Source organism: Neopsephotus bourkii, unplaced genomic scaffold (genome assembly GCF_033783945.1).
Source record: "Neopsephotus bourkii isolate Nb327-2 ecotype Australia unplaced genomic scaffold, CSIRO-AGI_Nbou_v1 NB_95, whole genome shotgun sequence".
Taxonomy (NCBI): Eukaryota; Metazoa; Chordata; class Aves; order Psittaciformes; family Psittacidae; genus Neopsephotus; species Neopsephotus bourkii.
This window is the reverse complement of record NW_026900612.1, coordinates 540,279-561,810: the sequence shown is the minus strand read 5'-3', so window position 1 is coordinate 561,810 and position 21,532 is coordinate 540,279. Positions and strand designations below refer to the sequence as shown.

The 21,532-nt window shown below is 37.7% G+C and overlaps 1 protein-coding gene across 1 annotated transcript; it reads left to right on the top strand.

Moving 5' to 3' along the window:
• Positions 1 to 2,215: 2,215 nt before the first annotated feature.
• On the top strand, positions 2,216 to 21,435 carry DLGAP5 (DLG associated protein 5). Its single transcript, XM_061355756.1, has 18 exons — positions 2,216 to 2,497; positions 2,859 to 3,067; positions 3,542 to 3,634; positions 4,826 to 4,910; positions 6,932 to 7,036; positions 8,168 to 8,238; positions 9,902 to 10,197; positions 10,595 to 10,716; positions 10,799 to 10,928; positions 11,290 to 11,375; positions 11,956 to 12,116; positions 13,609 to 13,701; positions 14,907 to 15,126; positions 16,277 to 16,526; positions 16,878 to 16,935; positions 18,378 to 18,540; positions 19,045 to 19,094; positions 20,157 to 21,435. Exons 1-18 carry the CDS (start codon positions 2,257 to 2,259, stop codon positions 20,277 to 20,279), a joined length of 2,556 nt encoding a protein of 851 aa, XP_061211740.1. The 5' UTR covers positions 2,216 to 2,256; the 3' UTR covers positions 20,280 to 21,435.
• Positions 21,436 to 21,532: the final 97 nt, after the last annotated feature.

The window sequence follows — 21,532 nt, the reverse complement described above, 5'->3', positions numbered from 1 at the left end:
ACCATTCTGTGGTTCTGACTCTAGACTCTTGTTTGGGCAAAGTACTACTCAAAAAAACATAGCCTGGAAAGTAAAGCAGACAGGTCTTTTCATCCTAGAGGTGCTTAGGGCATGGAACATGCCATGCAGTTTTAATGAGCCCAAAGAGATCATGGTTAATCTCTTGCATTGGTTTTGCTGACCTAGGATGTGAGATGATAATACCTCTGTGGGCAGCTCTCTCTGTATCTTTACCTGTATTTGCCACCTTCAAGCTTCAGATCAATTCTTCTGCAGGCTTACGTACTGAAATCACTTGTTGTTGAGGCTTATTCACGTGAGAAGGCCTTAAGTGCATTTATACTACAGTAGCTAGGAAAAAGTTGTTCTAAGTAGAAAGTAGAGCAGAAAAATCCTTTAAATGTTTTAAATATTTATCCATGTTGAAAGCAAATGCAGCTTTCTGTAAGCTTGCCTGATAGAAAACAATGTGTTCTGTGCATATAGGTTACATTACCTTCCTTCAAGGCACTGAATCAAAAATTGCACATACACTTTGAAAGTACCATTATTGTACATTTCTATGGTAAACTTCTAGAATTTGTTCTGAAAGCCCACAAAGGATGGGTGTAGAGGCTTGATGTTAACTGCTGCTTTCAGGAGTGACTTTCATCCACTGGGATCAGAAAGCCTGGTTCTTCTAGAAGTTAGGTAGTAGAGATGTATTCCTCTGATCGTTTTCTTCATGGATTTCTGTAATACAGTGGGGAATACTAACCAGTTCAGTTCAAAGATTACTACTGGAGATGCTAATGAATTAACCTTTCTTAGTTACTTGGATATAAAGCATGGCAAATGTGACCTATGAACTACAGTAGAGGTAGTCTGATCATATGCACTCATTGATTAAAGATGGTAGTTAATAATCTCTGAAAGTTGGAATGTAAGATACAGGATGAAACTTAAGATGTTCATTGAATTGGATGGGACTGACATACACCAGGTATGTCAGAATTATGTGGAAGACATTCAGTCACTTTAAGCTTTAAGCTGAGTTTTGATTTTCATTCCCCTTGTTTAACTTCTATTGCCAATTTTGCAGTATTGGGAAAAAAAAAAGCAGCAAAATATACACACTGAGATTTGTACATTATTTCTAAATTTGTACATTCTATTCTATTCTATTTGTACATTCTATTCTATTCTATTTGTACATTCTATTCTAAAGGACCTCCAAATGAGTGTGCAGGTACTAGTGGTGCTGTGCAAGTTGCTCAGTACATGAATACTGCCATATAGTGGGAAACAAGGAGATGCTCCTGCCAGCAGTAATGGTAGCTGAACAGACTTTGTATTCCTTCTTATGGTAGCTCAGATTCTCTCCTTGTTTACTTTTTACATGAGTACATGCAGTTTATTTCTGTACTCTTTCTGTTTATTTTGGTGCTCCCTTTCTTCTGACATAGGGTTTTTTTTTTCAAATGTGCTGCTGATGGTGTTTTTTGGCTTTTGGTAACAAATGGAGGGGATTAACTTAAGAAATTAATTTAAGAAATCCTGTACACCCATAGTCCAGGCTGATATTTTCAGTCCAGGTCACTGCTGATTCCTTGGGTTTGATCAAAGTTTGTTGTTTTGAAATTAAAAACTTCAGTAAATGCCCATTTTACTGATAAATTAATAACTGCTGATTATTTAGTTTTACTCTGTCGCTCTTCTTACTGTAAAGCTTTCTATAAAGTATGTCCAGACCAACTGATGTTTCAGTAAGTCTTTCTTGGGTAAAAGATAGGGTAGAAATCCTGCTTGCAATAAATGCTGTTGTATTGCAGTTGCATCCTGGGAACACAGTTTGGAAATGGTGCCAAGACCTCTGATGCATGACAAAAATGCCTTGCTATCAAATAGGGTATAATCTAAGTGCTCAGTGGCAGTGTTGCTTCCAAGTATTGTCCTACAACCTTGTAATTACTTGCTTGTCTCCTTAACATGAAAAACATTTGTGTTAAAAACAGAATGGCAGGCCAATCCCTGACAGTGACACCAAGTCCCCTACTAATTCTATGTCAGACTTGCTGACCACTTATCAAACTAGCCACAAAATAAAGAGGACTGATAGAGTCATTACTGAAATTGTCATTTGCATTTTCTCTGGTACATATACAATCCAAAGAACCCATGGCTTTTTTTGCAACATGCAAACTTGAATGAAAAGAGCAAAACAAACCATAACAGTTTTTTTCCTAATCATTATGGTTTTTGTCCAGGGTCCCGAAGATGGCTGCTACCTCCCAATTTACCCATCGATACAAAAAGGATCTGAGTACAGAAGCCCTCAGAACAAAAGTGGCACGTAGAAAATCGATGATTCAGAAGGAGAACAGACACAAGTTGTTTGAAAAAGGCAGACAGTTTGGATTGGCAGATGTCAACATTCAGCTGTCAAGAGAGAAGGGAAATCCTCAACTAAAGGAGAGGAATGACACATGTTCTCAAGAGAACAGCAGTGTCAAACAGAGTAAGTAAAAACTTTTAAAAAACTTAGAAACCTTTTTTAAATTGTTAACATGAAGAAAAGGTTTAAGATTAAAAAAATGACTATCAGTTTTTCTAGGAAAATGAAGTCTTAATACAGCTTTATCTTCCTCACTGCTCTGGTGGTATGAACGCAGCTTTGCTCTGACTGGTCTGCAGCAGCTAAAGGAAGAATGCATTTTGCTATTAATAATCAATGGGAAGTCTCTTTGTCATTCAAGAATTGAAAAACTGAAATCTAAATTTTCATCTAACATTTAACTGGTGTCTGTCATATGCTTATTGTTGGCTCATAAATATCTTCAAGATTTTGTAATGTGCCCGTCTTCCATCTTTTGCTTCAGAACAAGCTACAAATGCAGCCTCCAAGAGGATTAATGAACGCAAGGAAATGCTCCAGCGCTATAAAGAAGAAAAGGAACTTCGAAAACTGAGAGAGCAGAGAGAGAAAGCAAAGAAGGGTGTGTTTAAAGTTGGGTTATATAGGCCAACTGCGCCAGGATTTCTCTCATTTGTACCTGAAAATCCAGTGATAGTGAAGCAGAGAGAAAAGGTAATAAAAGTAATATTAAATATATATATAAATGAAGTATATGTGGTACAAGATATTAACATTTCTATTTGTACCAAAAATGATGTGTATGTTATGTCAATTTATTTTGTAAATACTTCATAAATACTTCATAAGAAGAAACAATAAGGGTGTGATTTGGCTCGTTAGGGTTGGTTTGTTTGTTTTTTAACAAAGCTGGAAATAGTACTAGTGAAATGTTGATTTTTGTATTTATGACTGTGTTATCACTTCAGAAACTGGAATGATTCATCCACAAATGAAACAGCTAAGTTATTTTTGAACTGGTAACTTGTTCCTATTTAATTCACTCGACTGAAAGTTTTCGCATTACACGCTTGACATATTCTGCACAGGCATGTTGCTTTTAACACTTGAACTTTTTGCTTACTCTGACAATGATAGGGTGGGGGATAAGGATTATGTTAACTCCTGTTTCCTTGGGGATGCTTCCAGGCAGCTCCTGCTTTCTCTGGGAGGATTACTCGATCAAAGGCCAAGAATCAAGAAGAAAAAACTGTGATACCAACTGCATCTAAGCACTCTACGGTTTGTTTTCATTTAGAGAAAAGTATGCAATTATTTTTCAGACCGTAACTGAAGGTTGTATGCTTAAAGTTGAGAGCTGTCGCTAAGGAGGTTTTCCTGGTAAGAAAGATAAATTAGATCAGCTTTCAGCAAGCTGATAGACTGTACCATGCTGATATGAAGTAAAAGGAGTTTTATTAGGTCAGTACTGAGAAGAGTGCGCAGATCTTCTGGATCAGGTTTTTCGATACAAAATATTGTAGTCCACAAGAACTGCAGATATGCATTGAGGCAGTAGTGAGACTGAAGTTAAATTTCAATTTGGAGAGCCAGTGCATCTCCCTTGAATGCAGAGTCTGTCATGAATGCAGTTAATTCTTCACTCCAAAATTATTTAAATGTTGGCATATTTTTACTGTTAATCTTGGCAGTCCCTTCTGCTATTACTTGTATAAAAAGTAGGTTTTGTTGGGGAATTTTGCCAGCAATAATCTGTAAAAGAAGCTGTACTTCAAATCTAGCAATCTTGCCTTACAGAATTTAAAAGAAACAAACTTACAAAACCTGTATGACAAGCAGTAATGGACTTAAACTAAAACAGAGTAAGTTGAGGTTAGATATAAGGAAAACATTCTTTATTCTGAGGGTGGTAAGGTGCTGGAGCAGGTTGCCCAAAGAAGCGGTAAATGCTCCATCCCTACCAGTGTTCAAAGCCAGGTTGGACAGAGCCTTGGGCAACATGGTCCAGTGTGAGGCATCCCTGCCCAGGGGTTGGAACTGAATAATCTTAAGGTCCTTTCCAACCGTACCCATTGTATAACTTGGATGTAGTTTAAGAGTTTCCAGTCATAACATTACAAAGGGACAACTGAATCAATACTGGGCTTTTTTTCTGAAAACTGATTTTTTAAACACATTTACTAGGATGTGACAGTAATTGACACCTAGTTTCACAGTAAGCTGAAAATTTTTCTTCAATATTTTTCTTCATTTTTTTTTCTGACAAATTCTTAACTAGTTGGATAATACATGTTAACACATGTCTAAACTGAGCTGTTTTAGCTTTACTTTTTTTTTTACTTTTCAAAGCCCTTTGTGCCAAATTGTATAACCATTTGTTTTACTGGAGCCTAGGATAGAAAGATGAGGAAAGAAATTAAGCTGGTTAATTTCTAGAAGTCTAATACTTCGCAAAATATTGTCTACTTGTAGGTCTGTGCCAACGGGCGTAAAGTGCACCCTGCGCAAGCAGGATGTAAACAGACGAGTACAGACAAAGCTGGTGAAAAAGCAAAAGGTATGAAAGTAGTATGATTCCTACACCTGAAACCATAAGAAGGAGACCTGTTTTTTTTTCCTGTGTCAGTAGTTGTGACATTATGGGAGGGAGGCAAGGAACGTCTTCGGTTAAGATCCGCGGTACAATTTTGTCTGTAGGAGACAAGAAGCTCTTAGGACTCCTGTTCCTACCAACTATGACAAGGGCAGCAGATGGCAGATTATCAAGTGTGTGGCTCTACTTGTTGCTTCTGTAGGCTGTAGGAAATGGAATGTCCTGGTTACTGATTATTCACCCTAGGAGCGGGAGAAGTCAGTAGGCTGGATTGCATGACTGCTAGCTGCTTTAGCATCTGGAACTTTGCAGAGCTTTCTGTTTGCCTCTGAGAAGTTTATCACTTCTGTATGTAACTGCTGCTGTTACAGAAGAGCAAGGGACTTCACCTGGGAAGATGAAGACTAGTTGATATAAGAAAACACGAATTTTCCTTGGTATTGTGGGTGGCCTGAAAAATAGGTCTCTGCATGAGCTGTAAATATTTTCAGTGAAGTCACCTCCTGTCTATACAGTAAATATGCTGTTTGTGGTGTCTAAATGGAACTGCTTGTGTAACTCGGCACTGGGAAAGGATAGCCTAATGGTAAAGCGCATTAGCATAGAATGTTGGAGAAAACAGCCCAAACCTCTGATGTACACTGGTGCAACTGGATGTGATTGTCTCTTCAGTAAATTTTACAATCTTGCATTTTCCTATTTTACAAGAGCCCCTTCTATATTTGTCACTTTTTATGTGACAATTACATATATTTCTTAAGAAAACAGCAACAAAAAACCAACCCATGCCACCTTTCAGGGAGTAGAATACTTTTGATTAGAAATACTTCCTGATAGAGCAGTGATGTCTGTGCCTTAAGTAGATCAGGCGAAGTCATGTGGAATATTGACGTTAAGGCAAGATGCTCAGTAATTCAGAGTTAAATCACTTATGCATCACTAATTTAATTAAATCGGCAAGCAGCAGACCTCTATTTAAGTAAATTTCATTAATGCCTTCAGTGAATACTGAAAAGATCGGTTACCAGTGTTTGATATAACAATTGAAACATTAACATTTGAACAATTTTCATCCAGTAGACTTGATTATTCCTTTTGTGCTGAATCAAGAATACACGTTATGTATTTAAACACTAGTATAAAAATGTTATGGAAGTAAATGTCTGGTTAAATCAAATGTTATGTATCTGGTAATTGTTTTCCCCAACTTGTCATTCTAGCTTCCACAGAATTGCAGTTTGATATTAAAAATATGAATAGGATTGACCAAGTAAGGCTATTAGGTTTCAGGCAGATGTAGAAAAGGAAGGTATGAAATAAAGAGCTCCTGTTAAATTTTTCTGTGGAGGAGGATGCTATCATTTTTGAAGGCTATTAAAACATTACGAAAATACAAAGATGGAATTTTTTAAGATGGGTAATACAGTGCATGAATTTGTCATATTTTATAAATTGACCCTGAAATGTTTTGTCTGAAGAATACTTTGTTATATTAAATTCAGACATTACAATACTTTTATACAATGACCACAGCATCACTGTGTTACACAGATGGCCTGCTTAAGCCTTCCAGTTGTGCAAATAACTGTGGCAAGTTATTGCTCTAGAAAGTGTCATCTCTAAAGTGGAGACTATGTTGATTCTGATTGCAGGGAACTTTGTGAAGAGTTCCTGAAGCTTTGTACATGCATCAAGCACACTGGTGCCTTGATGGTCCTGGAGGTACTACTGCACAACAAAAACACCTTGATCAAGGACCTTTAGAGCATTGCCTCAATGAGAAGTCTGAGCTGTGCTGTCCATGTTTAGCACTGGTTGCATTGAACTGACAAAAAACCAACCCAACTCTGTTGATTCTGGCAAACTAGTGCAACTGATAATTGCTACTGCATTTCTCTGATTTCTATAAAGTATAAACTTTCTATTTTATTACTTGAGTGCAGTTCCTTATTAAGCTTGCAATCTCTGGAATTAATATTTCCTAGTGTTGCAGCCTGCAGTTCAGACAGCCTCAAATCTAAGAATCACCAGAGCAGCAGCCTCTGCAGCTAGGCAGATGCAGAAAACGACAGCTACTGAGGCTACTACTGGTAAGTGAGATAGTGAATCTAGTCCTGCTTATGTGGCTCAAGCCTAACATGTAAGTATTTGGAATAGTGTGCTGTAAAGAGATACCATATAGAACTGGATAAGTGAACAGTGGAAACAGCATGCATGTTTATATGCTGCTGTTAGGCTCACTGTCAAATTATATCCTGAGAGCTTTGTCTTTAGGGTTTTGCTCATACCTCACTCTGTTTTGCTGTAGAGATAAATATCAGTTTGTTCTGAACTGTTTTAGCATACTATGTTCTGCAGTGTAACTATCTCTTTTGAATAAATTGTATGTAAATCATGCCAAATCATCATGTAAGAAAAGGACCAAATACTATATCACTTAAACTCTCATCTGGAGCCTTACTGCAGTATTTAAATCAAGATGTTGAAACATTGGACAGCTTCCCATAAAATCTGTCAGTGTAGAGCATAAGTATCCATATGGAAATCTCAACCTGAAAGAACAAAATGAGAACTGGTAAAGATTTGCCAGTTCAGTGTATTGCTGCTTAATGCCGTGGGATTATTAAGTCTGTGATCAGGAACAGATACCTTTGCAAGAGATGAGAGCTTGTATTCTTCAGGTCAGGAATATTTCTTCATCCATGTTTGCCTGTTTACTAGAATAGAGGAACATGATGGCTACTGAAGGGTAAATTTTTAGTATATATTCTGGCTTTCAGGATATTTAGAATGTTTTGCAGTGTCCCTTGTTATATATGTGACAGAAGTTAACCCCTAGGCTAGAAGCACAGCTTTTGTAGTCTCAGTTTCAATTAGCCGACAGATCCTATGCCATATAGAAATTAAAAATGTGAACTCTATTTGGCTTGATGCTATCTTTTCTGCATTTAAGGAATTAAGATGACTTTTGTATAACAAAACATCTAAAGCTTAATGACTTAATGCATCTGTTTTCCTTTCTAGGTGATACATCTCTTAATAGGTTATTAAATCCTAGGCTGGGTTTTCTTTTGAATGAACTTCTGCAGTTAGGTGTCTTCCCTCTAGCCACTTCCCACTCAAGAAACAAAGCAGTCTCTCCCTGTCTTTAGCCATTGGACTTTTATGGCAATCTTGAGAGAAAGAAATTATATTAATCAGATGCCTTTCTCTCATTCTAGGTAACCAGTCACAAAAGAAGACAGCAAATGCAGGAAAGCAGAAGAAAACAGTCAAACCTGGCACCACAGTGGTAGGTCTTTTACTATTTGAAATGGAAAAGCAGTAAAACTGATTTAAGAGTAATAACAATGTAACTGTAGCTCAAACATGGTTGTGTTCAAACACAGAAGTAATAAATTCACTAATAAGCTAGATTTTTGGGAAGAAGCTGTATGTCTTTTATTATGGTATATTTTTAAAATTAAGATCAACTGTAGTGCTCACATGTGACTTGATTACAAATCAAGATCTGGACAATGATTTGAATTAGATAAATTCTTACATGACGTATCGCATGTCTGATGTTTTAGCTAGTTAAAAAAACCCACAACATACACACAAAAACAATCCACAAAACCTGCTGGTTTTATCTAGCATTTGTAATTTTTGTGCAGTTCATTCCTTTTTGAAACACAACTCTGGATGTATCCTTTCCCTGCTCAGTTAAAGATACAATACTCCAGAAGCTGAGAAATAAGTACATGTTTAGGTTTTGAACCACCAAAAAATGAAGGTGGGAATGTTCTCCGCTGCAAGGTAGGCATGATTTATGACATGATTTATCATAATTAAAGGCAGTCATTGTGGTTCTTAGTGACACTGCTGTAACAAAAACTTTTCTTCCTTTACATAGGGACAGCAGTATTCAAATTCATCATAGCTCTCATGCATTAATGCGCTGACCATCATATGTGAGAACTATCAAGGAGTTTTCTCCTTCTTTGCACCCCACTGTTGCCTCTTACCTCATGTCTCCCATCTCTGCTCCTGTTTTCATAACTGTTGCTGTGCTCTAGCATGGTCTTGAAACTGGTGCAGTCACGTGCAAACATTGACAGGAGGTAAGAGGTGCTTACATCCTTGCATAGATGAGTACCTCTTCCCAGGCAAGAGTTGGTTTGTGCTGCCAGTTGGTAAACTCTTGCTGTAACCTCAGTCATCTCGTTAGAAGTGAGTTAAAAATTGAATTCAAGGCTTGCATTTCAAGCAGGGGTATCTAAAGTAGAGCCAAGACTTTCAGTGGATTGAAGATGTATATTTTCTTGAAAAACAATCTAAGTTCTTTTGGCTGGTTTGAGCTACAATATCTCAATATAGGTATCTCAGAAGTGTGTTCTGTATGACTATCTGGTTGTTCATTTCATAGGAATGTGGATTAGTTTATTGATTAACTTTTTCTCCTCTTTTAATGACATTCTGTGGTCCTAACTGAACTTGTCTTGGTCTGCATTCCTCAGTTATCAGCTTATTTTAGCTTGTTCTTCAGTCTTTGGATTAGAGTATGTGTATTCAACAGGCGTAGTTTGATTTGGAGCTAGTAGTTCTGCTCTTGAGGAGCTTATCACCTTAAAGCATTTTTTTTCTAGCAGTGGGATCAAGCATTTGCTAATTTTAATTACTGTTTTCATAGGTGAGGTATTCTGTTGCTTTAGCCCCTTCAGTGGATTGTTGTGTTCCTTGTAGTGAAGTGCTACCGCTGTTGCTAGAATGATTTGCAGGTGTCAAATCCAATTGGGCCTATTGGTAAATCATGACTTCTGTACACGTATTCTATTGCAGAAAGCGAGTTACCTGAAACTGTTCCCTTCCTAATGGCTTTCAGACAGTCATGTTAAAATTCAGCCAAAGCCTATAGTAAGCACTTAATTGATTTGATAATGTATTGCTTGCTTTGTCTCTTTGTGCTGTTATAGGTAATTCCTTCTGAACATGAAGTGGATAAAAACACTCAACTGGATCCAGTGATGAAAGGTTCTGCAGCTGATTCTGAACAGCCAGTGTCAATAGAAACTCAACAGGAACAAACCTCAGTGGAAAACAAAACCAATTCTGCTCTGAGGAGACCCAGAATGCATTCTTTTGCACCTCAAAACTTTGTGTTCCAGCCATTAGATGGATTAGAAACCTACAAAGTTACACCCATGACTCCTTCTAGTGCAAATGCATTTTTGACATCTAATGCCTTCTGGGATTTTTCAGAATCATCAGGGTAAGATTCTTTCTTCTAATGGCCTAAAATGCAAGGGAACCTCTGTGATGATACCCAAAACATCATCTTTCTATAAGAGATTCCCTGTGTAGCAAACTGTTGTGATGTCGAAGCACCTGCTCAACATGGTTGCTAACACAGCTTAAATGTGGACAGCAAAGAAAGCAATACAATCCATAATTCTGTCTATGCTTTAGAAGTAGAGCAGCAACATGTATCAGGGACTGTGCCATATATGTATCTGCAGATTTATTCATTTTAATAGGATTTACTTCAGTTCCCTAGTATTGTGTGTAGGATTGTTTTCAAATTGCATGTTCCTCTGTATTTGGCCATATTTGATGTCATGTTTCTCAATGTGTCTTACCTCTAAATGTACTTTTTGTTTTTTTTCCAGTCTTATAATGAAAAAATCCAGTGAAACTAAGCCACAAGAGGCTAATTTTAAAAGTCCAGTTTCACCTGCTGGTAAAGACATTCAAGAACAACAAACCCCTACAAGTTTGGAAGAAGAAAAAGGTAGGAAGTTGACACTTAGTTTATTGTTCTAATGTTTTTAGTTTTCACCAGATTCTGAACAAATGCCTTTCATAATTTTCAGCAGGTGAATTGGATGAGAAACCTTCCATTCAGAGATCAAATTCCACAGCTCCAACCTCTCCAGATAAAAGAGTGCTTGAAACCAAGTCAGATGATATAAGAGAGCAAGAGCATGATGTTCCCTATTTCAGGTTTGTGTTAATTTGTTTCACTTCCCCCATTGTCTATTTGGAAGTCCCTAACATGAGTAATGAGACACCCTGTGAAGATTAGCTTACAACGGTTGGTCAGTAGTACCCTGAGTAGGCACGTGTTCCTATCTTCCCTTTTGTATTGTTAGTTCAAATAAAGAATATAAAATTCTGGAGACTATCACCTTGTCCTAAGGAACACAATCCTGAAAGCAGTAGAAAAGTATCTCAGTCAGCAAACTAAAATGAATGGCATAGCTTCCCTGAAAGCAAAAGGGTAGCGGTCGTAACAGTCACAAGTAGTGACAGCAGTTAGAAAATTCTCCAAAACCTTATTTTTTCACTATCCCTTTATTTTTAGAAACATTCTTCGGTCTGAGACTGAGAGCCTGATGTCTCAGTGCCTCCAGTGGGAAGGAAAATTAGAGCTGGACATTCCAGAGGATGGTAAGACTAGACTGTAATAGGCACTAGAAAGGGGTGTTACAGTAACTGGACAGAGGGAATATCTGAATATATTATCATAATAGCACCTAAATCTACAGCACTGAGTAAAGTTATGTTAAATAAAGTTTAGAGTTGTATCTGCCTCAAGACAGAAAGGCATGCTTTATCTCCCAATACTAAAACTTGTGTGTAGTACTTGACATGACACATGGTTGACACTATCAAAATAGGTTTTCTGTTGTCAGTTTTAAATGTATTTAAATATATGAACTTTAACCAAGCTGATTTATTTTTTTAAATAAAATTAGTTTTTAATGTAGAGTAAGTGTTCACATTTGGGAGAATGAAGTTGACTCACCAATGCTTATCTTAAAGACTCAGAGATAAGCATTTTGAAAGAAGCAAGTTTAGAGGAGTTCAATGGATGTTTGTTCTCTCAGAATTGTATTGCAGATCTGCAATAGATGAACATAGTTCAGACAATAACCAAACTCCAGACCCTTCAAATACATATTTAAATCAACTATGCAATGATGGATTATTCCAAGATGTACTTTTTTTGTTTCCTTGTTGCTGTTAGCTAAAGATCTTATTCGCACCACGACTGGTCAGACAAGACTGCTCCTTGCAGAAAGATTTGAACAGTTTGAAGGACTGGTGGATAATTGTGAATTTAAACGTGGTGAAAAAGAAACGACGTGTACAGACTTAGATGGATTTTGGGATATGGTTAATTTTCAGGTATGTACTTGCATATTAACCTACTAGAAGAAAGTTGATGGGGTTATTTACAAACAATAGATGTTTTTGTTTTCTTGCATATTCATATTCTGATTTGTTGTGGGTTTTTTTAATGTAAAAAAAAAAAACAACCCTACTTGCTAAACACTTTCTGATAGTGAATATTACCAGTTGATATACCATGATTTTATACTGTATAGATGTACAGTAGCATGTGTAGACCTGTTGTGGCTCCTTGTGTGCTGTGTATCATGTTTTTCTTTGGAGTGAAGGCATGTGGTCACGTTTTATTCTGATTTGGAATGAGGATGAAGTCACAATGCCTGCCTGGACCAAAAGCTGGGAGTTTTGGAACATTTCTGAAGTTTACCTGAAAAGTAGGAATTCCATGCTTCAGCATGAGAATAATGCAGAAACTACAATAACTTCTTATAGGGGTGAGCTTAGGTGGTAGAAAATCTTCATGTCACTCTGTTGTTACTTCCGTTGGTTTCAGAACGAAATATAATATTCTAAATTATCAAAAATATTCTAAATATATCTACATTAGTCTAAATTATATAAATTATTCTAAATTGCCAATAGCAACAATATTGGTAAGTCAGCATTCAACAGTGGAACTAGTAACTAGTTAGGTTAAATGCAAAGATGGGTTTATTGTTAAGATCCTAGTCACAGGTCTTGAATTCCTTCCAGAAAGTATGGGGTTTGACCTTGAGAGATGTTTGAGGGGAAGTTTCCTAGAACAAGTAACTTGAAAAAGCAGGGTTTACTTATACTTACTATGTATCTGGGAGCAACTCAAGTTTCTTTATCCTCTGAGTTTCAGGGAGGATGTAAAAGATTTGTCACCTTAGCAGCTGGTCTGCTGTACATAAACAACCCTTGTATGGCCTCACTAGCAAATGAGGCAAGTGCCTCCATTACAAAGCCTAAGAGCAGGCTGTTGCACCATGTGGGGAGGAGGTAATGCTGTAGAGCTTGCTTGTTCCAAACAAGTACAGATTGCGTCAGGAAGCTGTTAAGGCTAGAAGGTTAAAAAAGCAAGCCAGTGTGCATGGCATGTTTCCTACATAATGGAAGACTCTGCTTGTTTGGATAAAAGCTATTACGCAATGTGTTGTTCTGCATTCCTTAAATGTGACAATTGTCAAAGTGCTTAAATTCAGTAGATCAGGTTGTAAAACAGCTTAATTTTAGATGTTGGATCTTACTGAACAATTCTATGCTTTCTCTGCGGACCTTAAACTACAGAAGTGAGACCAATACTGTTATCTAATCTGAAGCTTGTGTATGTTAATATAGCCTTCATGTCAACTGTATGAACGCTTAATACTCTGTTGGTTTAATTTGCTTTTGTATTAAAAAAACCCCAAACCTTAAATGCTATAAGTATGCTAAAGTGTGTTATCTAATTGTATGAAACACTGTTCTAATGTGAATCTGGTAAGTCCTGAAAATAAAACCTGGACTTTTCTGGGCTGTCCTATAGATCAGAGATGTGAATAAAAAATTTGATAATCTGAAGAAGCTCCAAGACAATGAATGGCAACCACTTGATGTCCCAAGCAAAGCAATTGTAAAGGTATGAATAGCCCCTAAGGCATCAAGATGCAGCAGTGTGATATCTAAAATAACTAGTAAGATGCTGTTGAGGTAAGACTGTTCTTAAATGGAAAAGCCTTACTTATCTGGCTTCTTCACATGTTTATGGTTAGAGATTCAGTGAAATTTCTGTCAAGAAGCATCCTTTCTCCCTTGCATCTTCCAAGTGCACTTAATATTACTTGGTGTTTGTAACGCTAATTGCCTCTTTTAGCTGGGAAGATTAGAACTAAGAATTAGCAATGAATCTTTTGGGAGCCATTGGACTCTCTGTTAGTAAGACAAATTATTAATTTTAGAGTAGAAATTTACCCTTCAGATATAAAACATCTTATCTGGGCCACTGGCATTGCCACTGACTTAGCTGAAAAGGAAACTACACAGTAATTTGGCAGTGACTGCGAGTTTTGAGCAGTGAGTACAAGATTACACTGGTGTCCTGTTAAGACAGCACCATGGTTAGCATTAAACTACTAGTTTGCTAAGCACAAATGGATCTGACACTTTCCAAATTAAGTTGTTGCTTATTGCAAGATAAGCTTTGATGTAAGCTGTTTTATCTACCTTCTGGTTTGGAATATAAGATTACTTCTAATGACTGAATACCAAGTCATAGTCACATAACCTAAACTCCATCCATTTCCTTGAGACTGTTTAATCATAAAACTGATATGAAGGTCGATAAGAAACTCCAGGCATAGGAAACTGGAGGGAATGTGGTCTGTGTGAGCTGCCTGTAGATGTCAGAACCCTATAGATGATACAAGACACAAAACTTCCTTTTGAAAATTTGAATGTCAGGAGAGACTTTCCTTCCCCGGCTAACTGGGATCTGTCCTGCGGTTACTTTATCTACCTGCCACTAGGAGTCCCTGTATCCCACTGCTTTAAAAAGTGTTAACTGCCTTGGTTAGGAAAAAGTTGTGCCGAATATTTCTGAACTGCAGACTCAGTATGAAAAACCCTCAGTATACTGTCAACACAAACTAACTTAAATAGCTGAATGTTAGACCAAGAAATTCTGGAGATTAAGAGAGATCTTGTTTCTAGCATGTCTGTTGCTGTTGCAGTGTGTGACATGCAGCTGCATAGATGTTTGTGTGTAGTTGCTTTGTGTAGATGTTTGTATGCAGTTGCTTCTGTCTGAAACTTCCAGATGTGATCCAGACTTTCTTACAATTTCAGAAAAAGACTGTTACAAATGGAGTGTCTAAACCAAAGCTGCGAACAGCTGGAAGAACTGCGGCCCAAAACCAGCTTGCTGCTATAAAGGCAGCTATGAGGGATAAAATGAAGCGCAATGGAGCTGCTGGTCATATACAACAGGAGAAGCTACCAGAGGCAGAAAAAGTGGTTTTTGAAGGGGGATTTTTCACAATTGAAAGCCCTGTGAAAACCTTTCCAGGTGGGTGGAGCCTAATCCTGATTTCAGTGACCTGAAAGTACAGATGAGAGTTTAAGCAATCTCACTGGGGAGAATTATGCTGTTTATACTGGATACAACTCCACTGCTGGACACAGGATTTTAACTGGTGGCTGATTACATCAGGGATCCAAAATAAGCTGTTCTACATGAATGCACTGATTTGAGTGATTATGGCAAAATGAAATCTTGGCTTGGACTGAGAGGTTTAAAGTGGCCAGTTCATGTTTTTTTCAGCATCTGTTTAATAATGAAGTTTTAATTTGAGTGTTCCAGATAGGGATTCTTTTTTTTTGTTTTTATTTTTTCAAGCTAAGCATCTCGCAGTGCTGTCTTCAAAGCTGCAAATGAAGGATACCTGTGGTCTGTGTTCACGGTTAACAAGATTGTAACATAATTCCAGTCTGCTATAAAAGATGTTTAATAGCTGTAGGGTTTTAGTTGGCTTTTGTTTGTTTTTGTGTTTTAGCAGGTGCTCAAAATATAACTTTATTTTCAGTGCTTTCTCATTTCAGTCTATGTATTGACTCATTAGGAGCTGTCCTGCTTCTCTCCTATTTCTAGTTCTTTTGAACTAGAGTTGACCTTTAACTTGCCTTTTTCTTTTTGTTTGTGTGTGTGTGTGGATCTCTTGTCTCATCACAAGACTAGTGTCTATGACTAGACTTTTTGTATGCCTCTTGTTAGTAGAGGAGACCTTCTGAAAAGCTTCGTGCGACACTGGGTTCAAGCAAGCTCTAGCAGACAGTCTGTTAGAATATCAATTCTGAACCTGTCTTTTGAATTCTACTAAAATTATCTAAATGTAAAAGATGGAAATTAATGGCAGATGTCACCAGATGGACTTCTTAATAGGAACAGCAAATCTATTTCAGGCTTTCTGTGAAGCAACAGTCATTACTAAATTGCTCAGCTGGAGTTAATGTAGTTTTGTAATGTATCTACCTGCTGGTGTCACCCTTTTTTTTTTTCTTTTTTCTTTCTTTTGTGGTTTATATAAGGTTTCATTATAATACATATACTACAATTCAGCAAGCAGGAAAAAAGCATTCCTAGTTAGAATGATAACAAACAGTTCATTTCATCTTCTAAAACCTACTGTAACAATGAAACACAAAATGCTTTTTTTCAGGCTTGCTTTCAAAGACACCTTGTAGATCTTCCCAGCGGACTTCTGAAAAACTGGCAACTCCAAGATCATCCAGTAGAGCTGTGTTTCCAGGCATTCCTTCTGCTCTTCATCACCCTGAGGATACAACTGCAGAACAAACACCACCAGTGCCCAAAGGCTTCCACCCAGCACCAAATTTGAAAATGCACCAGTTTCCTGTTGGAAAAACTACCCCACTGGAAAAACTCCCTGGTGCTTTTCTTGAGCAAAGGTAAATGTGTTAAGGCAGCTTTTAACTTTGTACAAGTAAATTTACAGTTCTCACTGAAAGAATGAATATTTATACCCATTAAATGTTGCTTTCCAATTTGCCAGTGGTAAAGGCTGAGAAGTCCTTGTGTCTGTTCCCTCCCCCAAGGAAATACTAAGAGCTTTGCCCAAGTGTAATTTTGCTGCTGGGGTAGAAGTTTATTTTTTTGCCCAGAATGTTTAAATGATAGTTGACCAGTGCCAAACAAGCAAATATAATTGCATAATAAATCTTAGGATCAGTTGGGTAAGTCAAAACATGATTGATTGAAGGTGATTGAGAAGAATAATAACATTTTGGCTTCTATTTCAGCATTTCTGTAGCTGCTGAAGAGCACTGTTCTGTTGCTGGCACAGAAGAGGTAAATAAGGTAAGTCATGCAGAGTTCATGTATGTGCTTTAAATATTTTATTATTAATTAGGAAAAAAGTTACTTTTTATTAGTTCTAGAACTTGGATTTCTGATCAAATCCTCATTTGGTGATTTTTCTTTCTCAGTATGGACATAGGTAGGGACTGCTGCAGATTGGGGACCTTGTCTAGCTCTTTGGGAGCTATCTTTTGGAGGTCCTGTTGACTGCTCTGTGAAGACACACATCACCTGGGCAAGCAGTGTTCCATCCCTGGCAGTGTTCAAGACCAGCTTGGACGAGGCCTTGGGTGATATGGTTTACTGTGAGGTGTCCCTGCCTAAGGCAGGGGGGTTGGAGCTTGATGATCTTAAGGTCCTTTCTAACCCTAACTATTCTATGATTCTATGAAGTCAACTACTGTTTTCTGGTGTGATTTTTTCTTTAAAATGCTTTTGCATTTGGGGGACCATGGCTAAAAGCAGCAGTAGTATTTAGCTCTCATGGTCCTTAGGCTGCCGTAGCAGAGCACTGGGCTGTTACACTCTTCAAAGGCATAGCAAGAGCGGTGTTACTAATACAAGTATTGGGAATTCATGCCCCGAAATGTCTGAGGACTTGGTGAATGTGCCTTCACTGGTTTAGATGGTACTGTGATACTCGGTGAAAGCCAGTGTCCTGCAGTCACTAATCCATTACTGCCTTTCATTGGAAATAGAGTATCTTGATTTAATCTATGCATGATTACAACAGTTGTTGTTATGTTGTGTGTATCCCCCTAGACATCCGCCCTGTATATAAAATAGGTATTAAAAATAATCTTGATTACTGATTTGTTTTTATAACTTTTACTTCATCTATTCCCTATCAAATGAGAAGTTGCTTGTTGGTGATGTCTCTGGGAAAATGGTGGCAACTTATAACTTCCAGTATGGCTGGTAGGTTGTTCTTCAGAAGAACATCCTCAGAATATTTTTGGTACTTGAACTTCAAAATCTTCTTTCATGTGGAAGAACTTCCTTTATAATCTCAAATAAATTATCAGGCTTACAAGGATGTTTGGGAAAATAGTTCATCTGAAATGGATCACAATTCTTAAGCTGTGAGCCTTGTCCTGCTTGTGCTTTGTACAGTGCCTGGAGTTAAAATCCTGTCTCTCCTGAATTGTCCATAAAGCCTGTAGATCAGATGTATGGACTTGGTTTTGACAAAGCAGGGACATGCTGTTTTCTGTAATCATACATCCCTTGAATGTTCTGTCTGCTGTTTCAACTTTGTGCTTTCTGTATCAAAAGCTGACAAACTTCTTTAAATTGCACACAAAAAGAAAATGAAAGAGCTTTTTAGTGTCCACCTGATTTCACAAATGCTTTCCTTTTGGCTTTCTGAGAAGCAAATACAGTGGCTCTAGACATCTTAGCCTCTCAGAGGGCTAGGAACAGTGAAAATTCTTGTTTTTCAGGTGCTGGAGGATTCTAGCAGTGAATTAAAAGTAATGGATGGCATGGAAGAGATGGCATTATCTGTTGCAGAACAACAAGATATTGTCATGTGCAGTCCAGAGAAGGATAATGGCACAGAGGCTAACTTTGTTCAATCTGGAGAACCAAAACCACATCAAACAGGTGCATTAACTGAAAGGGGGAGACAAAACAAGGCCAGATTGGACAGGGCTTTGAGTAACCTGGGCTAGTGGAAGGTGTGCCTGGTTCCAACCCAAACCATTCTGTGATTCTGTGCTTATCTTTGAGATGCTTAGTGTAGTTTGTTTGATAATGCTGGGGCCTTATGTTTATTCTAAAGTTTTATGATAGTCTAAATATTACTCTTTGAAGTCATTGTCATTGTAGCTTGGTTAATCTATGTATGCTGTTAGCTAGTATGACTTACACAGGTGTTACACATTGAGCAAAAAGTGCCCCTAGGCTTGTTCTTGTAGTTTCTGTGCGATATGTAAAGGAAAAAGCTAATATAAAAGGCTCGAAGTGGAAGTAATACAGTTAGGGGTTGGTTGGGGTTTTTGGGGGGAGGGGAGGTGGTTTTGGTTTTTTCTGTTCAGTAAGTGCAGAAAATGGTACCTTTTTTCAGCCTTGGCAGCATCAGACTAACTTAATAATCTTATTTTTCAGATGTTTCATGCAATAATTTGACATCTACTGAGAGAAATCCTTTTGATATAGTAAGTTCACCTTCAGGTTCGTTTGACTAAAACAATCTACACACTACAGTACTGTTAACCTTTCCTACAGAGCAAACCAAACTCTTTAAGATGTTATTAATTCAATTCACTTAACTTACATCAAACACAAGCCACAATAACAGTCTGTCTCCCTGTTTGGGCCCACACTATTATTCCTTACTATATGTGAGTGTAGGATGAATCAAGACAATTGTAACAGAAAAGTGACTGATTCTTATCAGATTGATCCTTTAAATTGTATTTCTTGTGAATTTCCTTGTAAATATTTACTAATGTAATGAATGGGGCCTGGCTTTTTTCCCTCCACTTCCTTCTTGGAATTTTTCAGGTCTGCCCCATCCCTCTTTTTTTTTTTTTTTTTTTTTTTTTTTTTAACATAGCTTTAAATTTAAATTTTAGAACTGCCAGTAAGATTCAACAAGGAAAAGCATGTGTGCAAAATCTTTCAAATTGCTAACAGAATTTGGGTGTAGAGTTACTTGGGTCTTGTGAAAAATCCTCTTTAAAATATATGGATTACTGATTATAGCAATGAGTGTCTTCAAAACAGACCACACATTCACTTCTTACGTCTGGAAATAAGCTTGCAAAATTTCTGTTAGCAGGGCCATGGTACTTAAAGTGGCACATGGTTTTGACCTGTGGCTGTTGCTTTGGAACAGTATCCTATAGAAGCAAGCACATTTTAATAAGCTCACATCTGCTAAATGGCTGCATGGATCTGAGAGATCCATGCGTGGCTTGTTCTGAGGCTGCAGTGTGCCCATAGTACTGAGTGAGAGGCAAGAGAATTGCATGCTCCTGTTCCCTGGTCAAGAATTTTCTGCTAGTTTTTGTCCCATGATGTTTGAGTGGCCTCAGGTAGGCAGGCACCTCGCATATGTAAGTGGCTGACTGACAGTAACCGCTGTTGGTCTGGTGCTTATACATATGATGTTAGTAGAATTTGCTATTACCTTGCTTGAGATGTCATTGCAGTGCTGTTTCATAGAGTGAATAACTGTTCCTCCAATACCTCACACTCTGTTCATTCTCCCACAGCCAATGCTGGATGCTGAGCTTCCCATCACTCCAGTCAAGACCATAGCCCAGAATTTTGCAGCAGCTGAAGTATTCAATGACCTTATTGTATTTTCTCCCTTTTCTTCCTCTGGGGAAAAATGAAAATTGACTTGAAATTGAAAATATGTAAATTATATTAACAAAACCCCCAGGTATCTGGAATAGTCTGTTACCCTTGAACTGTGGTCTGAGTGAATGAATGCCTGTAGCACTTCGTAGTGGAGCTCATTAGAATATTTTGTTATGTTTTACAGTGTAGTCAGTCTGTACTGTAAATACTGCCGTATAAGTGGGATGTTCACTGGTTTTATACCTGCTGTATCCAATGATTGCATATTTTGCCTACAACATAAAGTATTTTTAGCTTTCTGTAATTCCATGTATTTCCTGTCTACTTCAAGCTTTAAAACTATTCATTTTTAAACTTCTATATTCTGACCTTACTTACCTCATGAATTATCATGAGATGCCTACCAGACTAGCTGTACTGGTGCCCTATTTCTGACGCGAGGGCGCCTTCTGAGGTAACTCAACATTTTACCTCCCTAAGCACTGTTACGTGCTCAGTCACTGCTCTGAGGATGCTGTTGCACCCTTAGGCTCTGGTATTCTGTGCATTAACAACTCCCTGAGCAGCAGCCGTGGCAGGGATTGATGCATGTCTTTTATCTTCTGGGGGAGTCTTTTCTGTGTTTAACAACCACTTGCTTTGTAATAGTAGAAACTCAGAACAAGGAATTCTGAGTCAGATAATATCTTTTCCTGGCAGTGTATTAAAATAGGCACTGGTTATTTTCTTTAAGGACACAGTTATCTATTGAGTATCTTAAGTACTTTCAAGCTCAGTCATATTCTCTGTTTTTTTCATGTGAAAATCTCTTAACCTCTTTCTCTGAACACTTGACATGCTAACCTCAGCCTCTCCTTGCATCTTGTTCCTGTGCATTCTCTTCTCTGGACTGTAATATATTTATGCATAAGGAGTATTCCAGTTATATATACTTGATTTGAGCAATAGTATTAGGAGTACAGTTGAGTGCTGTATTTTTAACCAATATCTGACTCAGCTTCTTGTAATGGTGACCTTAGTGTGATGCACACATTCTTCCTCTAGCCTTCACTTTAAACCAGACGAAGGTAATTCAAATCCCTCAGCAGAAAGCATTGCCAGTACAGCTTGAGGAGCTTGTCTGACATGAATTTTAACCTGGAAGCTGTGTACTGATTACACTGAAATAAATAGAGGAAGTTAATGTGACTTGGTGTTACTGTGCTGGAATTGACTTTGTTACTGAATTCCTGTCAACATAGATAGTTTCAAACAGGTAGCTCTTAATGACTTGCCTCCTCTGTTT

Bases quoted from the DNA above. Each gene is read 5' to 3' on its own strand.
- DLGAP5 (XM_061355756.1), top strand. From the start codon at position 2,257: ATGGCTGCTACCTCCCAATTTACCCATCGATACAAAAAGGATCTGAGT. The intron at 2,498-2,858 runs GTAAGTAAAAAC...CTTTTGCTTCAG, and splicing joins GAACAGCAGTGTCAAACAGA to AACAAGCTACAAATGCAGCC. The intron at 11,376-11,955 runs GTAAGACTAGAC...TGTTGCTGTTAG, and splicing joins GCTGGACATTCCAGAGGATG to CTAAAGATCTTATTCGCACC.